At 38.1% G+C, this 24,612-nt stretch overlaps 2 protein-coding genes across 3 annotated transcripts; both read right to left on the reverse strand.

The window, feature by feature from the left end:
• Positions 1-249: 249 nt before the first annotated feature.
• On the reverse strand, positions 250-2,579 carry LOC133847044 (glutathione S-transferase theta-1). 2 transcript variants are annotated; one of them, XM_062281793.1, is made up of 4 exons: positions 2,460-2,579; positions 1,083-1,235; positions 569-991; positions 250-508 (listed from the first exon to the last, which is right to left on the reverse strand). In XM_062281793.1, exons 1-4 carry the CDS (start codon positions 2,542-2,544, stop codon positions 363-365), a joined length of 807 nt encoding a protein of 268 aa, XP_062137777.1. In that variant the 5' UTR covers positions 2,545-2,579; the 3' UTR covers positions 250-362. The 2 variants fall into 2 exon arrangements, with proteins under 2 accessions (XP_062137777.1, XP_062137778.1); XM_062281794.1 differs by lacking the exon at positions 2,460-2,579 and adding an exon at positions 1,357-1,476.
• A 3,588-nt stretch (positions 2,580-6,167) lies between these two features.
• On the reverse strand, positions 6,168-22,798 carry LOC133847614 (small G protein signaling modulator 1). Its single transcript, XM_062282774.1, has 9 exons — positions 21,610-22,798; positions 12,093-12,561; positions 11,477-11,696; positions 10,020-10,737; positions 8,805-9,104; positions 7,263-8,344; positions 6,891-7,195; positions 6,541-6,818; positions 6,168-6,472 (listed from the first exon to the last, which is right to left on the reverse strand). Exons 1-9 carry the CDS (start codon positions 21,626-21,628, stop codon positions 6,384-6,386), a joined length of 3,480 nt encoding a protein of 1,159 aa, XP_062138758.1. The 5' UTR covers positions 21,629-22,798; the 3' UTR covers positions 6,168-6,383.
• Between the last annotated feature and the right edge of the window lie 1,814 nt (positions 22,799-24,612).

The following is a 24,612-nucleotide window of genomic DNA, read 5'->3' on the forward strand; positions in this document are numbered from 1 at the left end:
TGAATCTAAAAATGTATTTTTGTAGGAAACCAAAATTAGTTTGAAAAAATTTGTTCTTCAATATTATTTCCTAAACTTCAAATGGCAAAAATTTATTTAGTAATTAACTACATATCTTTTAAATAAATATTCTTGTATTAGAATATCTAATACGACTAAAGACACACACAAAAATAAATCCCTTACATACACAAGTAAATTCAGTAATATCTCCAAAACCAAGGAAATATTGTTTTCCAAAAATAAGTATCCAATCATTTGTACATTTATTTGCTACGCTTTAACGATGAAATAACTTAACCATAACGATGATATGTATAATACGATATTTACAAAACGAAAATTATGTTATTTAAATGCATTTAAAGCTTGGCTTGTGGTCCGGTGCCCGATATCTTATAAACAAAATGATGAGCCGTATCATAGTGGGGATTGCAGGATTGTCGAACGCGTTTCAGCCACGCACGTATCTTCGGATACTTGATACGTACATCGTAGTCGGCCATGCCTAATCGAAATTGTATTATTAAATGAATACAGCTATTAGAATATTGCAGATCTAACTTACGTGTCTGTTCAATTTCGCAAGCAGCAAATATGTCGGCTACTGTGAGCGAAGAGCCCGTTAGGAATTCACTTTTGGCCAGCCAAACCTCTTCGATGATATCGAGATTGCGTTCCATAAGAATGCGTAATGTCTCGATCTTCGCCTCTGTGGGTGCGCGTCCGGTCAGCAATGGATCAAGCCAGACCGTACGGAAGTAGAGGGCACAAGTCACACGGATCGTGTTGTGCTGCCACTCGAGGAACTCATCGACACGTCCCTGATCCACAAAGTACTTGGGATACAGATGCTCGGGGATCTTGCCTTTGGCACTGAGATACCGCAAGATGGCAACACTTTCGGCCAGCTTGTAGCCATTGTCATTGATGCAGGGTACACGCTGAAACCGATTAATGTTGTGCTTGAACTCATCTGTCAGATGTTCACCTGTTCACCGAGAGTGCGAGAGTGCCAAAGTGCAAAGTCGTATTATGCAGATAATGCGTATCGATTAGATTAACCCAAAAGTTCAACCTACCATTCCGAAGTTGAACAACACAATCCTCATACTGCATGCCGCTTAACCGAAATATGATAAACAATGCCCGCGAGGGCTGTGACATTAGATCATAATAGAAGCGCAGCGAAGACATCTTTTCAACATCCAGATTTGCCACCTGCCTACGAGTACCTACAAAAGTGCAAGCAGAGTTTAAGTATGCTTCAAATCCGAAAGCATGTAAACAAAACAAATGGTCCAAAGTTCACGCAACTTTACTGATCGATCGATTGATCGATCTGCCGACACTCACCTAACGCTAAACACTTGCTACAAGCACCGCTCGCTAACGACTAAACTCAACTGTTCGCGAGTAAGAAGAGGAAAGCTACAAAAGCTTTTCCACTGAGCGGATGAGAAGAATATATTTTTTTGCAGAGAGTGAGCGAGTTGCTTATCGAATGGATGAGAGCTTTGCTGTGGTCACTACGTTTAACCCTCGGCGGATGGCAAACAATTGCGGCAACTAATTGAAGGCGATGCGAACAAATGTTTCATTTAATTAAACTTATTTCCTGTGTGTACCGTAGTTGATAAAGCTTTCCCGTTTTGTGAAGCTTTGAAAATATGAATGAAAATTCAGACTACGCAATATGGGTAAGTTTATCAGATTTAGTGGGTTAACGTTGTTGTTTGTTCAGTCTTTGACTGATTTGCAAATAAAGACAATTTACAATAAGTATGAAAAATCAACAACACACTGCAATAAATTTAATCATATATACATTTTATATTAAGTATACGTATGCAAGTATAGCTGCATTTCGATATTGAATTCGATTTAAGCACTTTTTTCTTTGGTTAAAATTAAAACTTTCTTGTGTAAAATAAAATTCAAATAATTGTTCAATAAATACTTTACTTGGCTTTAAATTTGAAATATATTTAGTGTATAGATGCATTTTGAATGGGAAATAGGAAATTCTTCACTTGAAATTGAGATTTTTTAAGTAAATTAAATTAATTAAAATAAAATGCTGAGATGTCCTATAAACGTCAATAATATTTCCCATGAAATAATACTTTTTTTATTACAGTTTATTATTCATTATTTAATAAATACTTCCATGGAACTTGCACTTTGAAAATATTTCCCATAAAATCATAAATTTTTCTCACTGTCCTACATATTTCTGCACTTAACACAAAAGAATTTACAAGTGCATGATCAACATGGTTATCACAATCCATGCATATGTATAAACATTACATACCATGACGATCTCTTTACAATGGGGAATCAATTTACCACATTAATAAAACTGCAGTCTATTATAGATAACACAATCTTTGTAAAAACACTTTCCACTTGAACTTTTGACCTTTCACAGCAGCATATTTGAATTGAAACCTTACCACGCAATCCTTTCTTCGGCGTAAATGGAACAACGTTGTCCTCATCATTGCTTAGACCAAGTAAACCGGCCAAATGTGACGCCATTTTTGAGTTCGAATTAAGAAGTCAATCAAATCCATTGCTACCCCTGCCTTTTATACCACAATAAATTAATCTGGCTTCGTATGACCGCGAAATACAAATAAAACTAAAAATAAGAAAACAAATGTACAAGCTGTTGACTATGTATATTTTCGTATATAATATATGGACTAGTATCGGACATACCAGCTAAGATAGCAATGGCAAATCAGCTCAGGAAACCAGGTTCTAACCGGTTATCGTATGACTTACTGATATGGGGACGTTTGTTTATGCCATTGCATTGCTCGGTTTCAATTTGTATATCGCTCGATTTTTATATGAGCCGGATCAGCTGATGTATTCCAAAAACAAACCCATGGAAACAGAACTTTTACTCGCGCCGTCCGTCATTCATTGCCTGATTATTGAGATTAGTCCGAAAGTGAGGTAAACGATTAAGCGATATTATTGGCCGGATAATAAACTGTGTACATGCATATATAGTAATAATATAAATAGTAATGAATGAAAACAAATTTTGCAATTTAAATGAGGTGAAAGTACCTTTTTCACTTGCTGCTGTCACAGCTATTTTTTGTGTAGTCTGTAATGCAAGTATCACAGCTCTTGAGGATATCTTTCTTATCTTTTTTTTTATATTTTCTAATGTATCTAACTTACGTACTTACCTTCAGAACTAAGCTATGTAAGTGCGGCGTTTAGAGTTTGACATTTAAAGGTCTTTTTCCAGTGTCAAGCTTTTTACACATTAATAAATGAACCGATTTTACTGTCAACAGTACTATTACAAGATATGACAAAAAAAAAACAAATGATGCGCAAAGGCCGCTGCAAAAATGCATATTTAATTTTTTAAGGCGCTAATTTAAGTCTTCAATGCAAGAACACACGACAGATGTTGGCCACTTTAAGACGTCATTAACGGTAAGTCAGCTGGTGAAATACTAGGCAAACAGAAGTGAACAGCAAGCAGAAATACAGAAAGTCACTTAACTTGTGCTGAGTGGGGCAATGACGATTTAAATTTCAGCCTCAAAGTATGCTACAAATAACCTTTTTTTGCAGCACCAACTTAAAATGTTGAGTTTTAAACTCGTATTGCATACTTTTAGGGGTGCATATTCAAAATACGCCACAATTTCAAAGGAGTTGCATTACTAGGATCACAAGGACGAACTCCCTCGATTGGCATCAAGAAATATGTAACATCATCTCAGTTCTAGCACTTTTAATTTTTCATTCTGGGTGTCAAAGGAAACCAGCGAAAATCTGAAATTTCAGGATAACTCAGGAAGGACGTTTTCAATGTCCTTTGGCACGACGATAGCTCTCATCAAATGACTTCGATTGACACAGGATTGAAAGGCTTAGAGCGAAAATGGCCGAGATATACGTAATTTTCAGTTTTCAAAAAAGTCCTTTTATTTCGAGTCCTGTAAGAACTTTCGTTCTTTTAAGTACGTCAATTAACTTGTTTTCATAAGAGAAATCCTTGCGCCAAAGGACATCCCGATCGTTCTTCAAATGGCCGAGACACAATGTATACAAAAAAATGTTTGAATTTTAACGGATTTTTTCATTTTGTCGGTTACTTTTAAATTTTAAATTGGCGTCCAAATGGATGGTGCCACTAATTTAGTAGGTGACGTACTGTAGTTATACTTGCTGCTAATTTATGTTCTCCTAGTAGTTCATTTGCTGAGTGGGCAGTTTTTGCCGTCTTCTGCTGCTGTTCTTGACCTCTTAAAGCAGCCGCAAACGGTGAAAAAGTTCCAAGTCAGTAGGTGAAATACCAGGCGAACATAAATGAGCAGCAAGCAAAGAAACAGCAAGTTACTTGCTTAATAGGTGGCAGCAATTTTTGCTCCTAAAAGTATGCCATAAAATCTTGTATTGCTGTGCTGCACTAATTTAAACACTCATCGCCAACGAAACATAGATGGCGCTACTAAGCAGTTAGTGACAAGGCTTCAAATTTCAATTGAAATTATATAGCTTCTGCTTGTGTGGGATCGTTTATCTTATCTAAGAATCCAACATTTAGAAATTCATCATATTTCATTTGTTCTGGTTAATTAAAATCTCTCAAATATTTTCATATTTATAATATAAGCAAATACAGTTGAGATATACATACATAATACATAATTAATATACAAACTTAGGTTTGTGAATGTGCATATTCAAGAGGACATATAAGATGAAAATAATAAGATTATAATATGATAAAAGCCGAAAAGATACCATTAAAACTATGTATATTGATTAACAGTTGCTCTTATTAACATTATTTCGCTTTTTGGCAAATCGATTTATGGTCTCTATCTCAATCCTTCGTTCTGTTTAATACATAACAATATTCATATATGTATAATATAAGGTACTTAATATTAACTGATGTTTGCAGTCAGTTTTCCACTTGGTACATAATTTCCATTTGAATTCTTTGACAGAATGACTTTGATTATATATATATAAATATATTCATTTTCTTCCAACTATCCGCAACTTTGTGTGTACATATATTTAAATATAGATATATATACATATATATGTATGTATTGAGTTGCACATTGTATATTATTGTAATTAAATTGCACTCTAATTTCTTACATCAATTTCTGTGATTGTTTTTAGTTTGGATTTACAAAAAAAAAATTACACACGTCTTTCTAACTTGTAGATTGATAAATACGATCTGAAATATTTGGAAATGCTGATTTCTTTTTACAGTGTATTAGAATTAGATTTACTTTATAGTCTTTTACGTTTTCAGCCCCTGTTTTCAATTGGTTTGGGGATATGGGTATAACATTTAACGATAATTTACGTACATAACATTGAGGAATAATTCAGTTACAGTTACAGTTACAGTTACAGTTACAGTTACAGTTACAGTTACAGTTACAGTTACAGTTACAGTTACAGTTACAGTTACAGTTACAGTTACAGTTACAGTTACAGTTACAGTTACAGTTACAGTTACAGTTACAGTTACAGTTACAGTTACAGTTACAGTTACAGTTACAGTTACAGTTACAGTTACAGTTACAGTTACAGTTACAGTTACAGTTACAGTTACAGTTACAGTTACAGTTACAGTTACAGTTACAGTTACAGTTACAGTTACAGTTACAGTTACAGTTACAGTTACAGTTACAGTTACAGTTACAGTTACAGTTACAGTTACAGTTACAGTTACAGTTACAGTTACAGTTACAGTTACAGTTACAGTTACAGTTACAGTTACAGTTACAGTTACAGTTACAGTTACAGTTACAGTTACAGTTACAGTTACAGTTACAGTTACAGTTACAGTTACAGTTACAGTTACAGTTACAGTTACAGTTACAGTTACAGTTACAGTTACAGTTACAGTTACAGTTACAGTTACAGTTACAGTTACAGTTACAGTTACAGTTACAGTTACAGTTACAGTTACAGTTACAGTTACAGTTACAGTTACAGTTACAGTTACAGTTACAGTTACAGTTACAGTTACAGTTACAGTTACAGTTACAGTTACAGTTACAGTTACAGTTACAGTTACAGTTACAGTTACAGTTACAGTTACAGTTACAGTTACAGTTACAGTTACAGTTACAGTTACAGTTACAGTTACAGTTACAGTTACAGTTACAGTTACAGTTACAGTTACAGTTACAGTTACAGTTACAGTTACAGTTACAGTTACAGTTCGGATTTGTGCCTCTTGATGGGGAATCTGTGGCTGTCAGGGAGTTTTGGCAAACAAAGATAAAGTGTCTATAGTATGTCTACAATATTTGGATGCATCTACACATTCTATACACTATATAGGATTCTTTCCTCAACTAGATCTACTTGTTCTCAATGATCATTTGCAGCTGCAACACTAGACTCCGAGCCAGCTGAAGGACCGCCTGAGCATTGTGTCGCTCGGCCATTTCTAAAAAGGATTTAAACATTATATTAGTATCAGTTAAAAGCACAAATGTGATATAGATCATGACATACCATTGAAGAACTTGATGACATCGGTAAAGTCCATGCTGTTGGACAAGATGATGTCGCGATAGGTTTCGAGCAGCGCCAGCGCCAGGAAGAGCACAAAATGTCCGGATGCAATGTGCTTGGCCGCCCAGATGACCTCCCAGGTGGCAAAGACATCGTCATAGATGAGCTCGCGTTTAAAGTCCAAGAGGAACCAGCGGTAACAGAAGTAGAAGTGCGTGTAGTCGCCATTCGAGTCCATCAAATCGTACATCTCCGAGTCGAGTATTTGAATGAGGGAACTGCGTTCAAAGAAGAGTATGATAATGATGATCCTCTAGTCTGTAATCTGTAAGTGATTTCCATTTACTTACCGCATGTTGGCAAAGTGCATGTCCATCGCACCGCCGCTGGGAAAGTTCTCGATCATGCGCTCCATGAGCTTGCAGAAGCAGCTGTAGCTGAGCGACTCATCGTCGAAGATAACCAGAAGTGGAGCAACCAGATCGCACATGCCCTGCATGTAGCCAATGTCAAGGTGCTCCCACACGTATGTGGATATCACATTGCGCAGCTTGTCCAGATTCTCGTTGGCAAAGTACCAATAGTTGCGATCGCAACGCTGCACATCCTTCTCAATGCGATGCAGATTCAAACCGAACTGTTCCAGCAGTTCACTCTGTCGGGAAATAAAGTGATGCTTGTCACAGCGAATGCTAAGCGCATAATATGGGAGGAAAACTTACGCTATATACACCTCCATTTGAGCTGGCCGGCGAGGCGCAGGCAGACTTTGGCTGCTGTAGTGCATCCATATTGCCTGCACTTCCGGTGCTCTCCAATTGCTCGGTAAGTGGCGGCATTTGATTATCGCCATCTGTTTTCGTAGTGCGCTCCCAGCTGGCAATGTCTACAGAAGCGTTCGTTATGATGACAGCTGCCTGCTGTGTTAACTTCACAGTGTCCTCGTCATGAGGTAACTGAGCCTGCAGATCATCGGCGCTTAGAAACTCCGGACTGAGCACGCCACGAGACTCACTCGGTTGTGGGGCACCGCCAACCGTTTCATACGAGGATGCCGTCGAAGTTGAACAGCTTGGCTGTTGTTGTTGTTGTTGTGGTTGTGGTTCCTTCTCGAACACTGCTTTTGAATCGAGTGCAGCAGCTTCGTCTGCGGACTGCTGTTTTTCCTCTGGCTTCTTTGCAAACTCTTCTTCGTCTTCCTCCTCCTCCTCCTCCTCATCGAGCTCATCGAGTCCTTCGTCCACATGTCCGGAGTCTGTGCTCGTTTTCATTGCTCGTGGTATCGGCTTAACACTCAGATGCGTAGCGCTGACCGCTGAAGATGCCTCCTGGCTTTGCTGTTGCTGTTGCTGCTGCTGTCGCTGCTCGTCATCAAACTCCAGATCGCCTGGATCGGAAATATCCGAAATATCCTCAAAGACTTCGTTCTCCAGTTCGCCGCCAGCCTCGAGATCAGCGGCACGCACAGTGCGCTCATTGCCGCTGTTGCTGCCCGAGCTGAGCTTGGCCACCGCTCGTGCCGTCTTCTCCTTCTCCCGCTGCTGCACAATGGCATCCACCGCCAGCCATTCACTCATTGTGGTCTCGTAGTAATGCTTGCACGTCTCGTCCTGCTTCTGTCGCTCCTCCTGCGTGGTGCCAAACGCATAGTGTCCCAGCAGATATGGCCAGACATCTTTGCGCAGCTCCGGCTGAACGCCACCAAAATAGATGAGGCGATAGAACTCTGTCGAGTTCGTTAGCATGCCATCCGCATTTAGCTGCTCCCAGCGCTCCTTGGTCAGACCTTCCTCATCGGTTTTCACTGGAAGAACAATACGCAACGAAGATTTGGGGTTAACCGAAGGAAATTGTGAAAGCAAAACAATATCTTATAGTTGATTTCAAAGGAATCTGTGGTGAGAATTGATTCCAGCTGAAAGTCTATAATTTTGTTGGGGAACAGATATTAACAATGCAATTTAACAAATCTGTTATTTGAAGTTAACATTTCTGTAAACTAAACTGTTTCATCGTATCTATTATATAAAGCAAATAGAAGAAGTTCTTTTAGGGAAAATTCTACTCATTAGAATAATACAGAAATATTTGTTGTACTCTTTGAATATGAGTAATTGATAATTCAGCTTATTTTGAGAATTCTCGCCTGCTTCTCTCTTGTTTGTTTATTATACAAATAACGAAATAAGAATGCAATTGTATGCAACTATCCAAATAAAGTAGACACATCAACTGATCTACTCTTAAACAATTGCCAAACTTACTCTCCGGTGTTATGCGTCCATGCACAAGTCCCGATAAGTGAGTGCGCACTGTGGAAAGATGCCGACAATAGGCGAGCCAGCCATAGAAGGCCCGCGAGATGATCTGACGACGCATTGTGGAGCAGACCATCTCGATGCTGGTGCTCTGGTTGTGCTGTTGCAGCAATGGCGATTCCAGCGGATACTGATCGATGGACAAGCTCTTGTTGGAGCAATCGCTGCTGCCCGTGGTGGAGCAGCTGCTCAGTTGAGCGCGTCTTGGCGTGCTGCGAACAAAGTCCAGAATCGAATGTGTTGCAGCTATGGATAGGAAAGAAGAAATCAATATAACAATAAGTATTAACAAATGCATTTATTTCATTAACTGATTCTCTAATACAAGTTCACCCAAATTCACTGCCTAAATCAAACCTAAGCTAAAGGGTCCCTAGTGGGAACATATACATTTTAAGCACCCGATTACATGCTTTCTTTAGGTCATCTGCATTTTACAATTTAATAAACGTTCCTTGGCATAGCATATCACGCATTGCTATTTCCTTCTTTTCTCCTGCTTTAAAGTAGGACAAGGACCTTATCCTTGTTCCTCCTGCCACGATGGCGCCTGACTTTTAAGCCCCGTCGTTCGTCTTAACTCTCATTGAAATTGAAATTTCTTGTTCCGACCTCCTGGACAGTGTAACTTGCTTTGGAGTAATTATACAGAATCGAACATTTAAGATTAATAGCAATAAGGAGTGGAAATTGGTCATTTAGATATTCTCTAGATGTGCACAATAACTTGAAATAAAATATATAAAAAGCGATATAAAAAATTCTTTCTTAAGAAAATGCATTTAGAACTCTAACTACACTATAATTTTTTTAATAAATCTGCTTAGTAACAGACAGAGGACTAAAATAAATTAAACCTTAATTTACGATTTTTTAAATGAATTTTCATCTTTTGAAGAGCCCAGAAAAGTGAAATAATTTCTTTATAAAAAAACTCTAGCAAATTAGGCACACTTATTTTTAGACTACAAATTTATAGTACATATCGATTTCTTTATGCTTTCGCATAAGTAGAGTTCTAACTATATGCCCTTTTCTTTCGCTTTATGTAATTTGTCAATATGTTTGCTATCAAAGCACTTAAGAATTCGGTTGCATTCAATTCGACTTATGGTCTTTATGTGATTTATTATAAATCGAAAAGTAAATAGGAAAACTTACCAAACTCTTCGTGTCGACTCTTGCTGACAATGCGAAATACATAATCAATGGGTGTCTCATCCACAGACTCCATGACCGAGGGCAGAATGCGTCGACGCATGCTCTTGGGCCAGAGAAACATCTTGCCAATGCCCCGTTGTGACCACAGCGGAGGATCCAGCTGGCCATGCGGCAACAGACCCGTCTCCAGGCAGCTGAGAAACTGCTGCATGTGTCCGCCTTCGGGGAAGTGTATCGGAGGACGTTGAACGCCATCCTGACCGACGAGGATGACAGTGCCGCCGCTGTCCTCGCCGCGACTCTGATGGCAATGCACATAGACGATTTCATCGACGTTGATGTTGAGTGCATATGCCCAGAAGGCTTCCTTGTCGATTTCCTCCTCCTCGGCCTCGTTGTAGCCATTCATCAGTTGATTTGGTGTCCATTTGATGGTCAACGTTTGAATGTGTTGATGCAGACTGAGATAGCCGGGCATCAGTTCGGCAACATCCTTGGGCAGGACATGCACATTGTTCTTGCCATAGAGCAGTGTGGCCTTTGCATTCTGATGCAGCGACTCCACATAGTCCTTGGCCACGCTGGCCGACGCAATCGATTTGAACGAACAGCTGCTGGCATCGTCAGAGCTGGTGTTCAAGCTGCGCTTGAAATTTATGATAGCTGGTCGCGAACAAGTCGATGATGATCGACGACAGCTGATGCGATGTCGTTGTACCTGGAAAATGCAAAGGCAACAAATTAATACCATTCCAGCATTTTTTGTAATTTATATTTTAATATAGATCTTAAATATAATCTAAATATAAATCTGAATACAAAATATAGTAACCTAACATCACGCAAATAGAGTTAAGGGCCTCTAAGTTTATATCAAAAAGAATAAAAGGAAATTTGTAGATTTCTGTAACTGGAGAATCTGAATTAGCTAAAACTAGCATCTTAACAACACAGTCAAATATTCACCAAAGCTTTTAGTAAACGCATCATTTATAACTTGAAATTAACCTTTAAATAAAATTGCTGTGCTTACTTAATATTATTTATATATTACACATAGTTTGTAGTTATTTATGATACAAAAGTGCTCTAAGATAGTTCCATATATAGTAGGAGCTTTAATTTTACACCATTTACGACATATGCGACTGCAAACAATCTTTTTTTCGTTTAATAATCCTATTCTAAGCTGGCTGCTAAGCTACTTAAATTTTGAGAGAAATTAATATTTTCAAATTGCGTTTTTTTTCAGCTGACCTTAAGATAAAATTTTTATTTTGTTTATAAGATTCATTCTTATTACTACCTATGTATAAGCAATGCTATACAAGTTGTATAATGTAATTTTACATATATAACTTCGTTTTTCATACATAATATTCACTAAAATTAAAGCCATAAACAGAAGTTATATTTTCACTATCAGATGCAGAGCCTTGCATATTTTTCGGACTCACCAGCTCATCGGCATGCGGATCTGTCCAGTAGTGATCGGCTGTCTTGGCGCGTGTGAACTCCAGAGCACAAGGACCCACGAGCAGAGAGCTGAGAATGGAGCCATAATCGGGATCAGCAACAAGGGAATCGCGGTCGTAGTAGCTCTGAGCATTGCTAACCAAATATTCGATGATTTTGGTCAAACGTTTCTCGTAGAGAGCCAAGCGTATCCACAGATATCTGCAAAGGTATTGAGAATTAATTAACAATCAGTTTATATATAGTTGTGAACATTTAGCAGTACTAACGACATACGCGATTAATAAATGAAAAGAATTGATTTTGTAGATCAAATATTCTACTACTCATTTCAAGTAATAATTATATAACATTATTAAATGATTAAACAAAAATAAATAAAATAATAAAGTTAAATTAAAATAATATAAAATGAAATAAAATAAGATGAACTTAAACCAAATCAAGTAATGTTAAAATAAAACAAAGTTAGATTTAAAAAAATAATATATATATATTATATATGTCATAATAACATAATAGAAAATAAAGTAAAAAATAAAATAGAATGAAGATGCTTATGATGGAATATTTAAGATGAAATGCTGCATCACTCACTTCATATTGGCCAACGACATGCTGGAATTGCTGGCGCTGATGGAGACCGAGATCGATGCCGAAGCGGAAGCTGAACTGGTCACTGTCGATGATGTCGTCGCTGTGGCTGTGGACATTGAATTGCTGCTGCCCTTCTTGAGCATCGGTGGTCGATTGAAGCTGTCGCTGCTCGAGGACGAACGCTTATTGGGATCATTCGACTCGATCTCCTGTACCATTTTGCTAATGTGCTCCGCCTCGGCGCATGTTTTGGCAATCTTATGCAACAATGCGGTGGTCGATGATGTCTTGAACAAGCCGAGAGCACGTCGCCGCAGCCCCTGACTGAGGCATGCCTCGACGGCGGCACAGAGCGAGGTCACCGAGCTGCTCTCCTCATGAACGTACTTCTTGGTGACCGCCTCCTCCATTAGTTGTTTCACCTCCTTCTTGACGCTCGCAATGAGCCGCTCCTTGAAGTCGACGCCATCTGTATGTGAGTGAGTACGAGTAAACATTAACTCTCTATATATGTGTGTGTGTGTGTGTGTGTGTGCCACGCGAATCTCATAAAATGCGAACGCAACGCAACGGCAAAAACCCCGCGGGGCCGTAAAACCAAATCACAGCCACGACCTGACCTGGCGACGACGACGACGACTTTGCTCCAAAACTTCGCTCTAGCTCTGGTCGCTGGCTGTGACTGTGGCCCGCCTTATTGTCCGGCGGCGTCCATTGTTGCGTCGCGCCCCGTTTTTGCTCGTTGCGCGTTTGGAAACTCAATATGTTCAACATGTGTTGACAGCCTCCCCTGGTAGCCATCAACGCGCTACATGAAATTAAAACATACGCCCCGTGTGACCCGCCTGACCCCTCAGACCCCGACCGACCTTCTCCTTGCCTAGTTTTGCTGCCGCTGTTGCTGCTGTTGGTCAGCAAGAAGCGAGTTTGCTGTCCGTCGCATCCTTCGCGAATGCTAATGGCATTTGCACTCAAAATTCATGATGGCTTCCGGCTACGTATAATTTCATTTTCATTAATGCTTTGCCATTGCCACATGGAAATGTGAGCCAATGTGTATGTGTATGTGTGTGTGTGTGCCAAGGATGTGACGATGAAAGATAGTTATAATTGGCGGACAGGTTGTCAGGCAGCGTCCGTCCAAGAGTAGGGTCTGAGCTGGGTTCGCCTCCGACTCCGTCTCGCCTCGCCTTCTTCTTAATCTTGCTCGCATTTTTAATGAAAAGAATCTCTGCCAAATACTAAATGAAATGTCACGCAGTTTTCCTTTATTTTTTTTTTGTCTTCCTTAGCACTTTGACATTCTTTCGAGCAAGTTACTTTGAGCGAAAGCAAGAGCGAGAGAGAAAGAGAGAGAGATATTTACTTAATGCTAAACGGTCAACATTTTGCATACATTTGCAAGCACATAATAAATATGTAGTATATATGTATGTACACATGCCCCTTGTGTGTCTGTGTGTGTGTAGACTGAAGCAGCTGTTGCACCCAGTTGGGTGTCGCTTTTGGCGACAACTCGCTGCCCGTCTGGCCGGCAGAGTGTGGCTAAAGAGAGGGGAGGCGGGAGGCGGGAGGCAGATGGCAAATGGCAGGCAGTCGCCACATGGTGAAATAAAATGCGTAAACGAATGCCACGAATGCAACATGCTGTTGTCTGGAGCGTCTAGCCGGGTGGCGTCACTTGCCGTGAACAGAACATCGTGGAGCGAGAGTGTCTGAAGTGCTGAAGTGCTGAACTGCTGTTTAATTGCATCTTCTTTGTTCCACCATTCACACATTTGCCACACATTGCTCTCTCTCTCTCTCCCTCTCTCTCTCTCTTTATATATATATTTTTTTAGTAGGGCAAGTAATTAGTATTTAAATGCACAGCAGTAAAATGCTTGAGGGCAGCCAAAGGACAAAGTTTGAACAACTTAATTTATACAGCAAAAAAAGAAAGAACCAACACAAAGAGAGCAAGACCGAGACCGAGACCGAGACCGAGCGATGGGAAATGAAATAGATTGCAAATACAAACACAAAGTGCAGAGATCACACTTTTGTTACATTTTCCCCGAGTAGTATTTTCTGCTACTACATTCTGCTATTTGACATGCGGTTCTTTCATTTGTTTATTTGCCTCTCTCTCCTGTTTGCACATCAAACGAATGCAAACACATGTAATGTAGATGACACTCGTCGCTTAGCTTGTGAAACAGTAGCTTGATAAATTTTTAATTCGAAATGATATCGCATGCGAGAAAAACTTGTTTCGCTGATTTACAACTTTTTTGGGTACGATTTAAATAAGAAATCTTTTATCTAAAGCTGTTCGATTGATATCGCATTCAAGCAGTAACTGAATGAATCGTGTTACTTTCGATTACTTTAAGAACAAATTGTTAAAATTAAGAACATAGGTCTAAAGAATACAAAATTCTCTAAATAAAACCAAAAATATATGATTTACATATGTCGGTTACAAAATTCTGCAATAATATCGAAATTCCTATAATCTTTTTAAATAGCCATGAGTGTTTTCCTTCATAGAACTTAACAAGTCAGAGTGATTAACTGAACTGAATAACTGAATGCGCTAATTAAATAATAAAACAGTAAAAATATAAAATTAATACTAAAAATAAAGAAGTTTAAAATATAGTGTAAAATTTTTTGGGCTTATAATAAGATTTTTGGCTTTAAAACTACACTAGAGAAGGAAATCAAGATTGAAAAATATTGTTTTAAGATTTTTTTCGATCTTCAATAATAAAACAATCTTGAAATAAGATTTTTAGATTGCAAAAATCTTCAAATAGGATTTTTAGGTAGAAAAATCTTAAATTAAAATTATTATGCTAAATTTGCACATTAAAATTGAAAACATCTTATTTTAAGATTAAAATCTTACTTCAAGAATTAAAAGATTGAGATTAAAAAGATTTTTTCCTTTTACTAATAAGAACTTGGGTCTTATATCAAAGTTTCTTAAAATCAAGATGTGTTTTCTAGCTTTAAGATTTTCGTGTTCTAGACGCAGTTTTTGAACACAATTCTTCTTGCAAAAAACATAACCTTGATATTATAACTTTTTCTTAACTTATAGCTTAGGTGAGAAATCTTTCAGCTAAATCTGTTCGATTGATTAGGCACATCCCACGCACTATTTGCTTAATGCTGTTTATGAATTTATGTGGAACCATTTATCTAATCGAAGATGACTCATTTGCAAGAACTTTAGCTTGTTTTCATAAAATCGTTGCTGCAATCTGTTGAAGCATTAACGCTTTAAAAGCTTTATTAAATTTATGGCAAATAGTTGTTTGCAAGAGCACTTTGAAGCCATGCTACAATAAAATACCATAAAGTCAATTTGTCGCAAGTTCAAACGCAAAACATTTCAAATCTCTGTGTCTCACATCTCATTCAAGTCAAACGGCATCAGCATCGGCATCGGCATCCCAATGGATGCCAAGAGAAAGCAGCAACAGCAACAGCAACAGCAAGAGCAACAACAAAGTTGACCAGTTTTCCATTTGGTTAATAGAAATGGAATGGAATGGAATCCCAAGAGCAAATGCCCACAAGATGAACACACAATATTATATACAATATATATTTGGTTGGAATGTGTGTGGCAAGTGCTTTAAAAGCCGCAAGCTGCGTGCTACAGATTTACCGATTTACCAGATTTTTGTGCGATTCTCTCAACGATTGCATCAAATTGCGCATTTCGTTCGCAATCGGCAATTGGCAATTGGCAATTGGCATTTGCTGTACTTTTAATGGGCATTTAATTTGCAATCATCGTAAATTCATTAGGATTCCTCGACCGCAAATGCCAAATTGATGGCTCAACATGATGTCAGGTTCCCGTGGAGAGGACTTTAATTACGGTTATCCGCGTCAATTTTAAAATAAACCCGCATATTTCTATCTGAATGCACGTTACACAAGCCACATTCCATCTATTTTCTCTCATCGCCTTCTGCTTGCTGCCTGTTGCTCTTGTTGTTGTCATTGCCGTTGTTGTTGTTGTTGCTTTGAATTTTGTTTTTATTTCGGGCTGTCGTCGTCGTAAAATGATTTGACCCTTGAATGTCATGACCCTGCTCGACTTGGCTTTGGCTTTGGCTTGCTGACGGCTCACTGCTCGCAGCTCGCAGCTCGCAGCTCGCAGTTGGCTGCTGGGAAGGGCAACGCACAAATGCACTGCGAGCAAATTCAATGTCAACTTAATGTATCAAAGATTTAAGTCGTTGCAGCACCAAAATAAAACGTCGAATTTATTAACCTAACAAACTGCTGGAATTCTGCTTAAATTCTAACTAGTTAAGCTACGTTTATTTTATATTAAATTGCATATAAGATACCACTTTTAAATTGAGCGTGTAATTAAAAATAGCAACATATTGGAATAAGCTTTTGCTTACAAAATTTCACTAAAAAAAACTACTTAAGGGATAACTCAATTATATAATATATGGCGAAAAAGGTCGGGTGAGACACTACTCACAGTAAAAAAACATAACATAAAAGTTATTCTTAAAGCTTTGGGTTAAATATATTTTACGTTAAAATATATGAATTCATTTATTTGTTGTCTCTCGTATGAATTTGTTCAATTTAGCAATTATCTTAAAACAGAAAAATAATTCCAGAATAATTCTTAGCTCTAATTAAAGTGCTAAGCAAGAGCTTTAAGATTCATCTTTATTTAATATAAAAATATATTTTGGTATATCAATTTCACTTTAGATAACTTTAGAGAATTACTCATATACTCTTTGTTGTTAGGTCGATAAAAAAAAGATAAAAATTAAAACAAATTAATTAAGTAAAAAGAATAAGTTGTCGGCATATCAATCAGTAGAACCCTTAGCTATATTAACAAAAAAGAAAGTAAAGAGAAAGTAGAGAGCAAATGAGATTGCTTTAGCTTTGATAAATAAAAATACGCTATTTTATACTAAGAGTTCGTTTAATATGCAAGCAATCTTGATGGAATTTACTTCACTTCTTAGTTCAGATAGTATAACAACAGATTACCAATCTTGATGGAATGTATTTCATTTTTTTTGTTCAGCTGGTTACACATAAGATGACAACTAAATGGATCGTAGACTCAGCTGTTTTAATGCTGACAACTCACTTGTTTAACTGGCATGTAAGGCATATAGTATAAGACTTATGAACTACTTAAAATCATGACTGCATTGTCGCTAATTCAAAATAATTCACAGATAAAAACGTGCTAAAATCAATCATAAAATCTTGACTAACTATAATATGTGATGTGAAAATTTAACTTTTTTCAATGTTATTTATAATATTTCTATAAACCGACTAGACTTGAACCCGGGATGATTTGTGGCATCTCTGCTTACTGAGTTAACAGCAACAACGTCAGAAACTTGATTCTAATTTTAGAGGAAGCCAATTACAACATTCGCATTTTCAAAATGTATGTAATTCTTGTTTTAAGAACAATATTTATGAATTTGAAAGCAAGAGTTTTCAATCTTAAAATCGAAAAGTTTTCAAACCATTCTCATTTTCAATCAAGTTATTTACATAACATAGTACTACATTCAAAAAAATACCATAGAGTGTCAAATATACCAAATTGTCAGCCAAAACAACGAAGTTCCAGATTCAAAAGTATTTCTTAAATATAAAAATGTTGCTTAAAATTCGTTGCCATATTGAATAGATACAAAAACAATTAATTAGCTAAGGAGCAAGGCGGCATTTTATTTTCACGCTGTGCAGCTTTTGAGCAGTGTAAAAGGCACATAAAAATCCATTTATGTTTACGCGCATAAAATATGGATTCCATTGCCGTTAATAAGTGAGTGTGTCTAGCCTATAGAGTAACTGTGTTTATTATCCAACGCATCCACATCCTCAACAACAGCAGCAGCAGCATCTTAAGTATGCGACGTGAGTTTCATCGAACTGACAATTATTTGTAGCGAATTAAGATAAACACTTAATTAGATGCGACTACGGGATTTGAGTTCGAGGTTTTTGTTTTTGTTGTTGTTGTTGTTTTTGTTTTTTTGTTCTGCGGGTCGACTCTATGTGGCATCAGACATCTGTTGCTTTTCCCTTCCCAAACGTTTCCCTTGCTGTGTCCTAGTAATGTTGTTGCTATCGTTATTGTTCTTACAACAGCTTTATGCGTTGCCAAATGAGCTTCTCCACCACCCCCCTCCCCACCCCAAAAAAATAAAAGAGAGAGGGGAATAAAATGTTATCAGCAGCGACAGCAGCCGCAGTAACAAAGCCCGCATGAAAATTGCTGACTGTGTGTCTCATATGTACAAATGTGTGCGCATTTCGCACATTAATTAGAGTCAAATGTATGATACATATTGTATTAAGAAGGTACATACAAACACATATACATATATATATACATATATATATATATATATATAAATGACTGTGTATTTGTTAACATGAGCTCATAGGAATCGTGTTTGCTCCAGTCACAAACTGCATAAGCTTCTAGCTTCAAGAAAAATGTTGCCTACATTTGGGGGCTGGAATTTTAGCTATTTTCTTTTGATAGTTTTTGTTGCTGGTTTGTTGACAGCTGCTGCTGCTGCTGTAGCTGTAACTGCTGCAAACATTCCCCAGATTGAACGTTAACTCTTTTGGCCTCTTTTGCTGTCGTTCCATTAAATCACACACATACATACACAGAAACAATACACCAACGCAGAAATTCCGCATTGCAAATTCCATATTAATTTGCAATTCCATGTTCATTTACACATTGGCAACTGTATACGTAATTTGCAATCAGAGAACATATTGCAATCTGTGTGTGCGTGTGTGTGTGTGTGCGTGGATTGCATTTCTTGATCCTAGCTCTTAATGTAAATGGATGTGCATTTATATGGCATATTGCAAAATGTTTTTGTTTCTTGTTAATTGAAGTTCGTAGGTCAAACTGTGTGAAGGGTGGAAATTCAACTGGAAATAGTTTGTGCAATTTCACAAGATTGTTTCGACGACAATATTTGTGATTGCAATTACACGATTGGCTCAGATTGGCGATTGGCATTTGCGTTGGCGTTGACATTGCACATTCAACGTTAGACGTTCGACGTTCGATGTTTGTCGTTGGCAATCGCAACATGTAATTGCATTTCAAGTAAATGCTAAAAATAAATCATCATCGCTGTATTGAATGACATTTCCTGCTAACCTCAGTTGTTATGGCATCGATTACCAAAGGTGTATTTCACATTTTGATTTTGATCTAACCCCATCTCAATCTCAAAGGTGAATGCAAAGCAGAGTACATAACATAAATCACTATTAGCATCGCTTGTGATAAATGTTCATTACTAACTCATCATTGCAGTCTCGAGTTGACAGCTGTCAAATGAGTTTTAAACTAATGATAGCCAGACGCTGAATTTCGACTTTATTTTAGTATTATTTCTTTTTTCATTTTAAATGCATGCCAGAGCTTTAATGTTTAAGAACAGAGGAGAGGTGGAGCGAGTGTGACATGTGAGTTTGACACGCGTTGACAATGCGAGAGCATATTTTGAAAGCGAAGCTTTTTATGGGCTGTTAGGTAGACACACAGAGACAGACACGCACGCAGTTGGAAAACGTGCCAAAGGCATTTACTCGGTGCGCCTGAAAGTATGCAATGCGTATGTTGATCACATGAAACCCGCATTAGCCAAGTCTGCAACTCCTGCCCCTGTCTCTACTGCTGCTGCCCTACTCCAACCCACACACACACACACAACAGACTGTTGTTAGCTAAGACTTAAGAATACTATTTGCAATGCGTGCTGACTGCTGCTGACTCGCATCGCATCTCATCTCTCGTTTCCATTTCCACATCGACATTGACCATCATTAAGCGGTGCTTGCGTGTGCGAATCGTGCATTTGTGCCATTGTGCCATTGTGCTCTGCCATTGACAGGCATTTGTGCTGTTGTTGGAGAGCTGGCGTGTTGTATCTCGAGTCCGTCAGCTTAGTTGGCTAACTGACTAACTGCAGCTTCCCAGCTCTTAGCTGCCTGCCAGTCTGCCACAGCGTTTGCGAGATCAGCCGCAAACGAAAACGCAAACGCCTACATACATACATATGCTTTGTATGTACAAGTTTAGTGGCAACATAAACAAACGCCCACGACAGACAGCATTTGGCTTGGCTTTCGTCTCTCTCTTCCACTCTCTCTCTCTGAATTGGCTTTTGTTCATTCATAAAAACGTGTTACGAGTTCAGAGCGAGGGGGATTTGCAGCTTGTAAGTCAAGGGCAGCCGTCACACTTCAATCAAATCCAATGCTAATGCACAGCACACGAATAGCTTTTCACTCTGTGTGTAGCTCAATTAATTTGCAACAGCAGAAGCAGCAGCAGTAAAATGCAAAAACTGTGTAGGTTTCGCAGCCATGCTCAATGTGGAGGACGCGACTGTAGGCAGCCAACGAACGAGGAAGCAAGGAAGCAAGGAAGCAAGCTTAGCTTAACTGCACACAAACGCAGCAATAAAGTTTTAAGCAGCTTATGCTGCAGCTGTTGTTGCACTTTCTGCTGCTTCTTCTTCTTCTGCTGCTGCTGCTGTTGCTGCTGTTGCTGCTGCTAATGCTACTAAGTATTTGTTGCAGCTGCAAACAAGCTTGAAAAGTAATGCTCAGTGCTCAGAGTGCTCAGCATTATTATTGCATTTTGTAGTTTTGGGGGGCGAATTATAATTGATGCTGCGTATAATGATGACAAAGCTGCTTATTTAAATCAGCCATAATAATTACCAATTATTGTTTAACGTTTAAGGCGAAAGTCATCAAATTGAATTGCAATAGATTTTCAATCAAAATACATAAATGAAGATATTCTATTCAGATTTTGGCTTATGTGATTTACCGCTTAAATATACTACTTATATACGATATAGAAATAAGTTTGTTCGCCAATTATTGTTAAAGTTGAAATAGAAATGAAATTAATCAAAAGGCATTCAATTCAGACAGACTTTGGTTTATGCGATTTGATCAATCTTTGTACTTACTTCAAGAGTACAAAGTAATGTATTTGTTTTTGCCAATTATTTCAAATTTCACAAAAATTAAATTAATGTTGAAATTGTCATCGCAATTGCGAAGGAATTTAATCAAAAGCCATTCAATTCAGACTTTGGTTTATGCGATTTGATCGATCTTTTACTTTGATCAATCAAATCTTTACGGTTTGATCAATCTTTGTGATCACTTAAACATTGCTCACAAAATTGTAATGTGTTTGCTTGTCAATTGTTGTTAAATGTTAAGTTTGTTTAGTTTAAGCAAATTGCATCGAAATTCAAAGGCTTTTGAAATTGCAAATTCAATTGCATTTGAATTGAATCAAAAGGCAATCAATTCAGACTTTTATTTATGTGATTTGATCATCATTTCGTGTGCTGCTTGAATATCTTACTTATATATGGTATATGGTACTACATAGTAATGGGTTTGATAAGCATAAAATGTATAAATGAATATTTCGATAACGTACCTGCAGTTGTTTGCACCATTTTGTCGGCCCCAAAGCTGTGAAGCTTTTAACGTTTACACAAGCGCGCGTAAAATATATATTTGTATTTCGCTCCAAGAGTGTTGTTCTGTGTGTGTGTGTGTGTGTTTGTTGATGTGTGCGTATGTGCGTGTGTATATAAAGTATGTACTTTATAATCTGTCTGTCTGAATGCTTGTTGTTGTGGTTGCTCTGCGTTGGGTATCAGATTTGTTTTGCGGTTTCTTTCCTTTGCTTTTATATCCGCATACAACGCTGCGTATGAGTAATATCGTAGCAAAACGTTGCGGTTGCAGCCACAATAACAAGAAAAAAAAGTGCGAGTACTCGCTTTCACATTCACTTGGCCATGCCTAGCTTCGCTGCTAGCTAGCTGACTGACTGACTGACTGACTGACTGTTTGAGTGTCTGAGTGTTGCTTATTTACCAGTTGCTTCTGCTTTGGCTGCGTTTTATAAATAATTTGGCATGTTGACGCTTCGAAGCAAAGCTGTTGCTGCTGCTGTCGCTGTCGCTGTTGTTGTCGTTACTGTTGTTGTTGCTGTTGTTGTTGCTGTTGTTATTGCCGTTGCTGCCGTTGTTGTTATCGTTGCCATTGCCAGAGCCAGAGCCAGTGAACTAGTGCATAGAGAGTAATGAGATTCGAGCCAGACGCGAAAGTGGCGAACAAGCTTCTTCAGCTTAATGTTTATAGGCGTGTGTCTTTCTCTCTCTCTGTGTGTGTGTGTGTGTGTGAGTGTGTGTGTCTGTGCACGTGTGTGTATGTTTTTTTTTTCTTTCTTGTATTATATTTTATTGGATCGTTAAGCTAAACGCGTAACGTCCGTACGCGAGCAGCTCAAAAGTAAAACTGAAAGCAGCTAACGAAGTTCAGCAGCGACGAAGCTGTTGCTGCTGTTGCTGTTGCTGATGTTGCTGGTGTTGCCTGCTTGCAGCTATCCACATGCCACCTCTTCCACTCTCTCTCACTCTCTTTCTCTCGCGTTCGCTCGCTGGCTCTTGCTCTTGCTCTCTTCGCGCTCCAGCCCTTCTGCTGCCTGCTGTTACTTGTAACGCTTTTCAGAAGCTTTTTGCTATCGCGCTGCCCTTTGGCCAATGCTATCTCGCTCCCACGCCTGGCACACTTTTCTACAACTCTGTTTTGTGTGTATTGTATATATATATTATATATATACATATATATTATACATAGCTATGTACATATTCATCGCTGGTGGTGGTGTTGGTTGATGGTGGTGCTGACGTCGAACGCTGCCTCGTTGCTTGTGTGGCAAAATCTTGCCACAAGCAACAGGACAAAGCTACCCGGCTCCGGCCGCTGTCTGCCCCAAATTCGGCAGCAGCAGCAGCAGCAACGGCAACGGCACTTATTTTACTGTTGCTTCAAAGCATTTTCGTGAGTTTGCGCGCTGTGCTTTCACCTGCGACCCGCTAACGCCGCCCTTGCCCACACTCTTTGGCCATGCCTAACCTGCACACTTTGTATTTGTGTGTACCAAATATCGACTTTAGGTTCTTTTACTTTTTTTTTTTTTTTTTTGTTTCTGTTACTTTCACGTCTACCAGCCACATAAAGTATCCCAGAAATTGTCATCGACAGGCAGTCATCGCCTTCATCATCATCATCATCGTCATCGTCATAAGCATCCACGTCTATGTCTACATCAATATCATTTCGATTTAAGCTCTTGCGCTATTCTATCCAACGCACATGTGAACGCAAGTGCTTTGATTCAGCAAGAAAAAAAAACAACAACACACGCACTCACAATGTTTTCAAGTTCATGATCGATTAGGCAATACCCTTTAATAGTCACATTTGAGGCACATTTCACTATAAGACTCAAAATCAGTAACTCGATTGAATAGCGCACAAAAGTAGGCAACAAATATTTTCAAACTACAAATTTCTATTGAAAATGGAAAACATGTGACACATTCGGTTGTAGACACAATTTCCAGGGTATCCAAATGTATTCTGAGTTCTTGTGAAGTTTATCCAAGCAAGCAAGCGAGTTACTGCAAAAGATAAAGAGTAAGATTGAGTGAGACAGAGAGAGAGAGAGAGAGATAGAGTGAGAGAGGTGGGGGAAATATTAAGCTTTTTTCTAGGAACTACTTTAATTTGATTTCCTCTTTTGCTTCATCAATGTTATGAATTCGAGGATAACAGCAGCAGGATTTGATACTACTTTGGGTTTTACTTACCCTCTAATAGCCTTGCAAGTGGATCTACTTAGTGGATGTATACTTTCAATTAAGATTCACATTAATGTAAAGATATCTTATGAACAAATATGTTGTTGAATTTCTTTAAAATTATCTCCTTTTCTTTTTCATTTTCTTGCTTTTATCTTTTTCCATCTTTTCATTCTTTAAAACACTGATAAATGAATAGGCAATTTTTGTGTTTGTTTTTTTTTCTTTTTTTTCTTTTTGGTTATAACAATACAAATACAAATATACATATATGTATGGTATGGTATATAGTATATGTCTATGTATATATATATAATTATATATATATATATGTTGTATATTACGACAGGCATTTGATAGATCGATAAATCGATCGATCGATTCATCATCATTCGTTTCGTTATTGTGACTAGCAAACAACATTATATCATCTTCATAACATTTCGTATAGTAAGTACATCGTACATCATCATCATCATCATTATCATCATCATATATAATAGTATTCTACTAATCTTGCTCGATCTACACAGTGCTGCATTACATTACAATGGAACTATCAGATCTGGTCATTATCCCAGCCCCAAATCCCCGCATTTCATCCCATTTCAACTACAAGTGTATGCGTGTATGTGTGTGTGTGTGTGTGTGTGTGTGTGTGTATGACATGGCATAACATAACATTAACAATTGTGGAAACAGTTGCTGTTTCATTTAAAATTCCCCCGCTCCCATAATATAACCCGCACAGCATTTTGCAATTAGTGCATATGTATGTATATATG

Source organism: Drosophila sulfurigaster, chromosome X (genome assembly GCF_023558435.1).
Source record: "Drosophila sulfurigaster albostrigata strain 15112-1811.04 chromosome X, ASM2355843v2, whole genome shotgun sequence".
NCBI classification, from domain to species: domain Eukaryota; kingdom Metazoa; phylum Arthropoda; class Insecta; order Diptera; family Drosophilidae; genus Drosophila; species Drosophila sulfurigaster.

Excerpts from the sequence above, each read along its gene's own strand:
- LOC133847044 (XM_062281793.1), bottom strand. The coding sequence starts at position 2,544 with ATGGCGTCACATTTGGCCGGTTTACTTGGTCTAAGCAATGATGAGGAC. Across the intron at positions 992-1,082 it reads TGTTGTTCAACTTCGGAATG|GTGAACATCTGACAGATGAG; the intron begins GTAGGTTGAACT and ends CTCGGTGAACAG. Across the intron at positions 509-568 it reads TTGCGAAATTGAACAGACAC|GCATGGCCGACTACGATGTA; the intron begins GTAAGTTAGATC and ends AATTTCGATTAG.
- LOC133847614 (XM_062282774.1), bottom strand. Across the intron at positions 9,105-10,019 it reads GAGTCGACACGAAGAGTTTG|CTGCAACACATTCGATTCTG; the intron begins GTAAGTTTTCCT and ends TCCTATCCATAG. Across the intron at positions 7,196-7,262 it reads CAAATGGAGGTGTATATAGC|AGTGAACTGCTGGAACAGTT; the intron begins GTAAGTTTTCCT and ends ATTTCCCGACAG.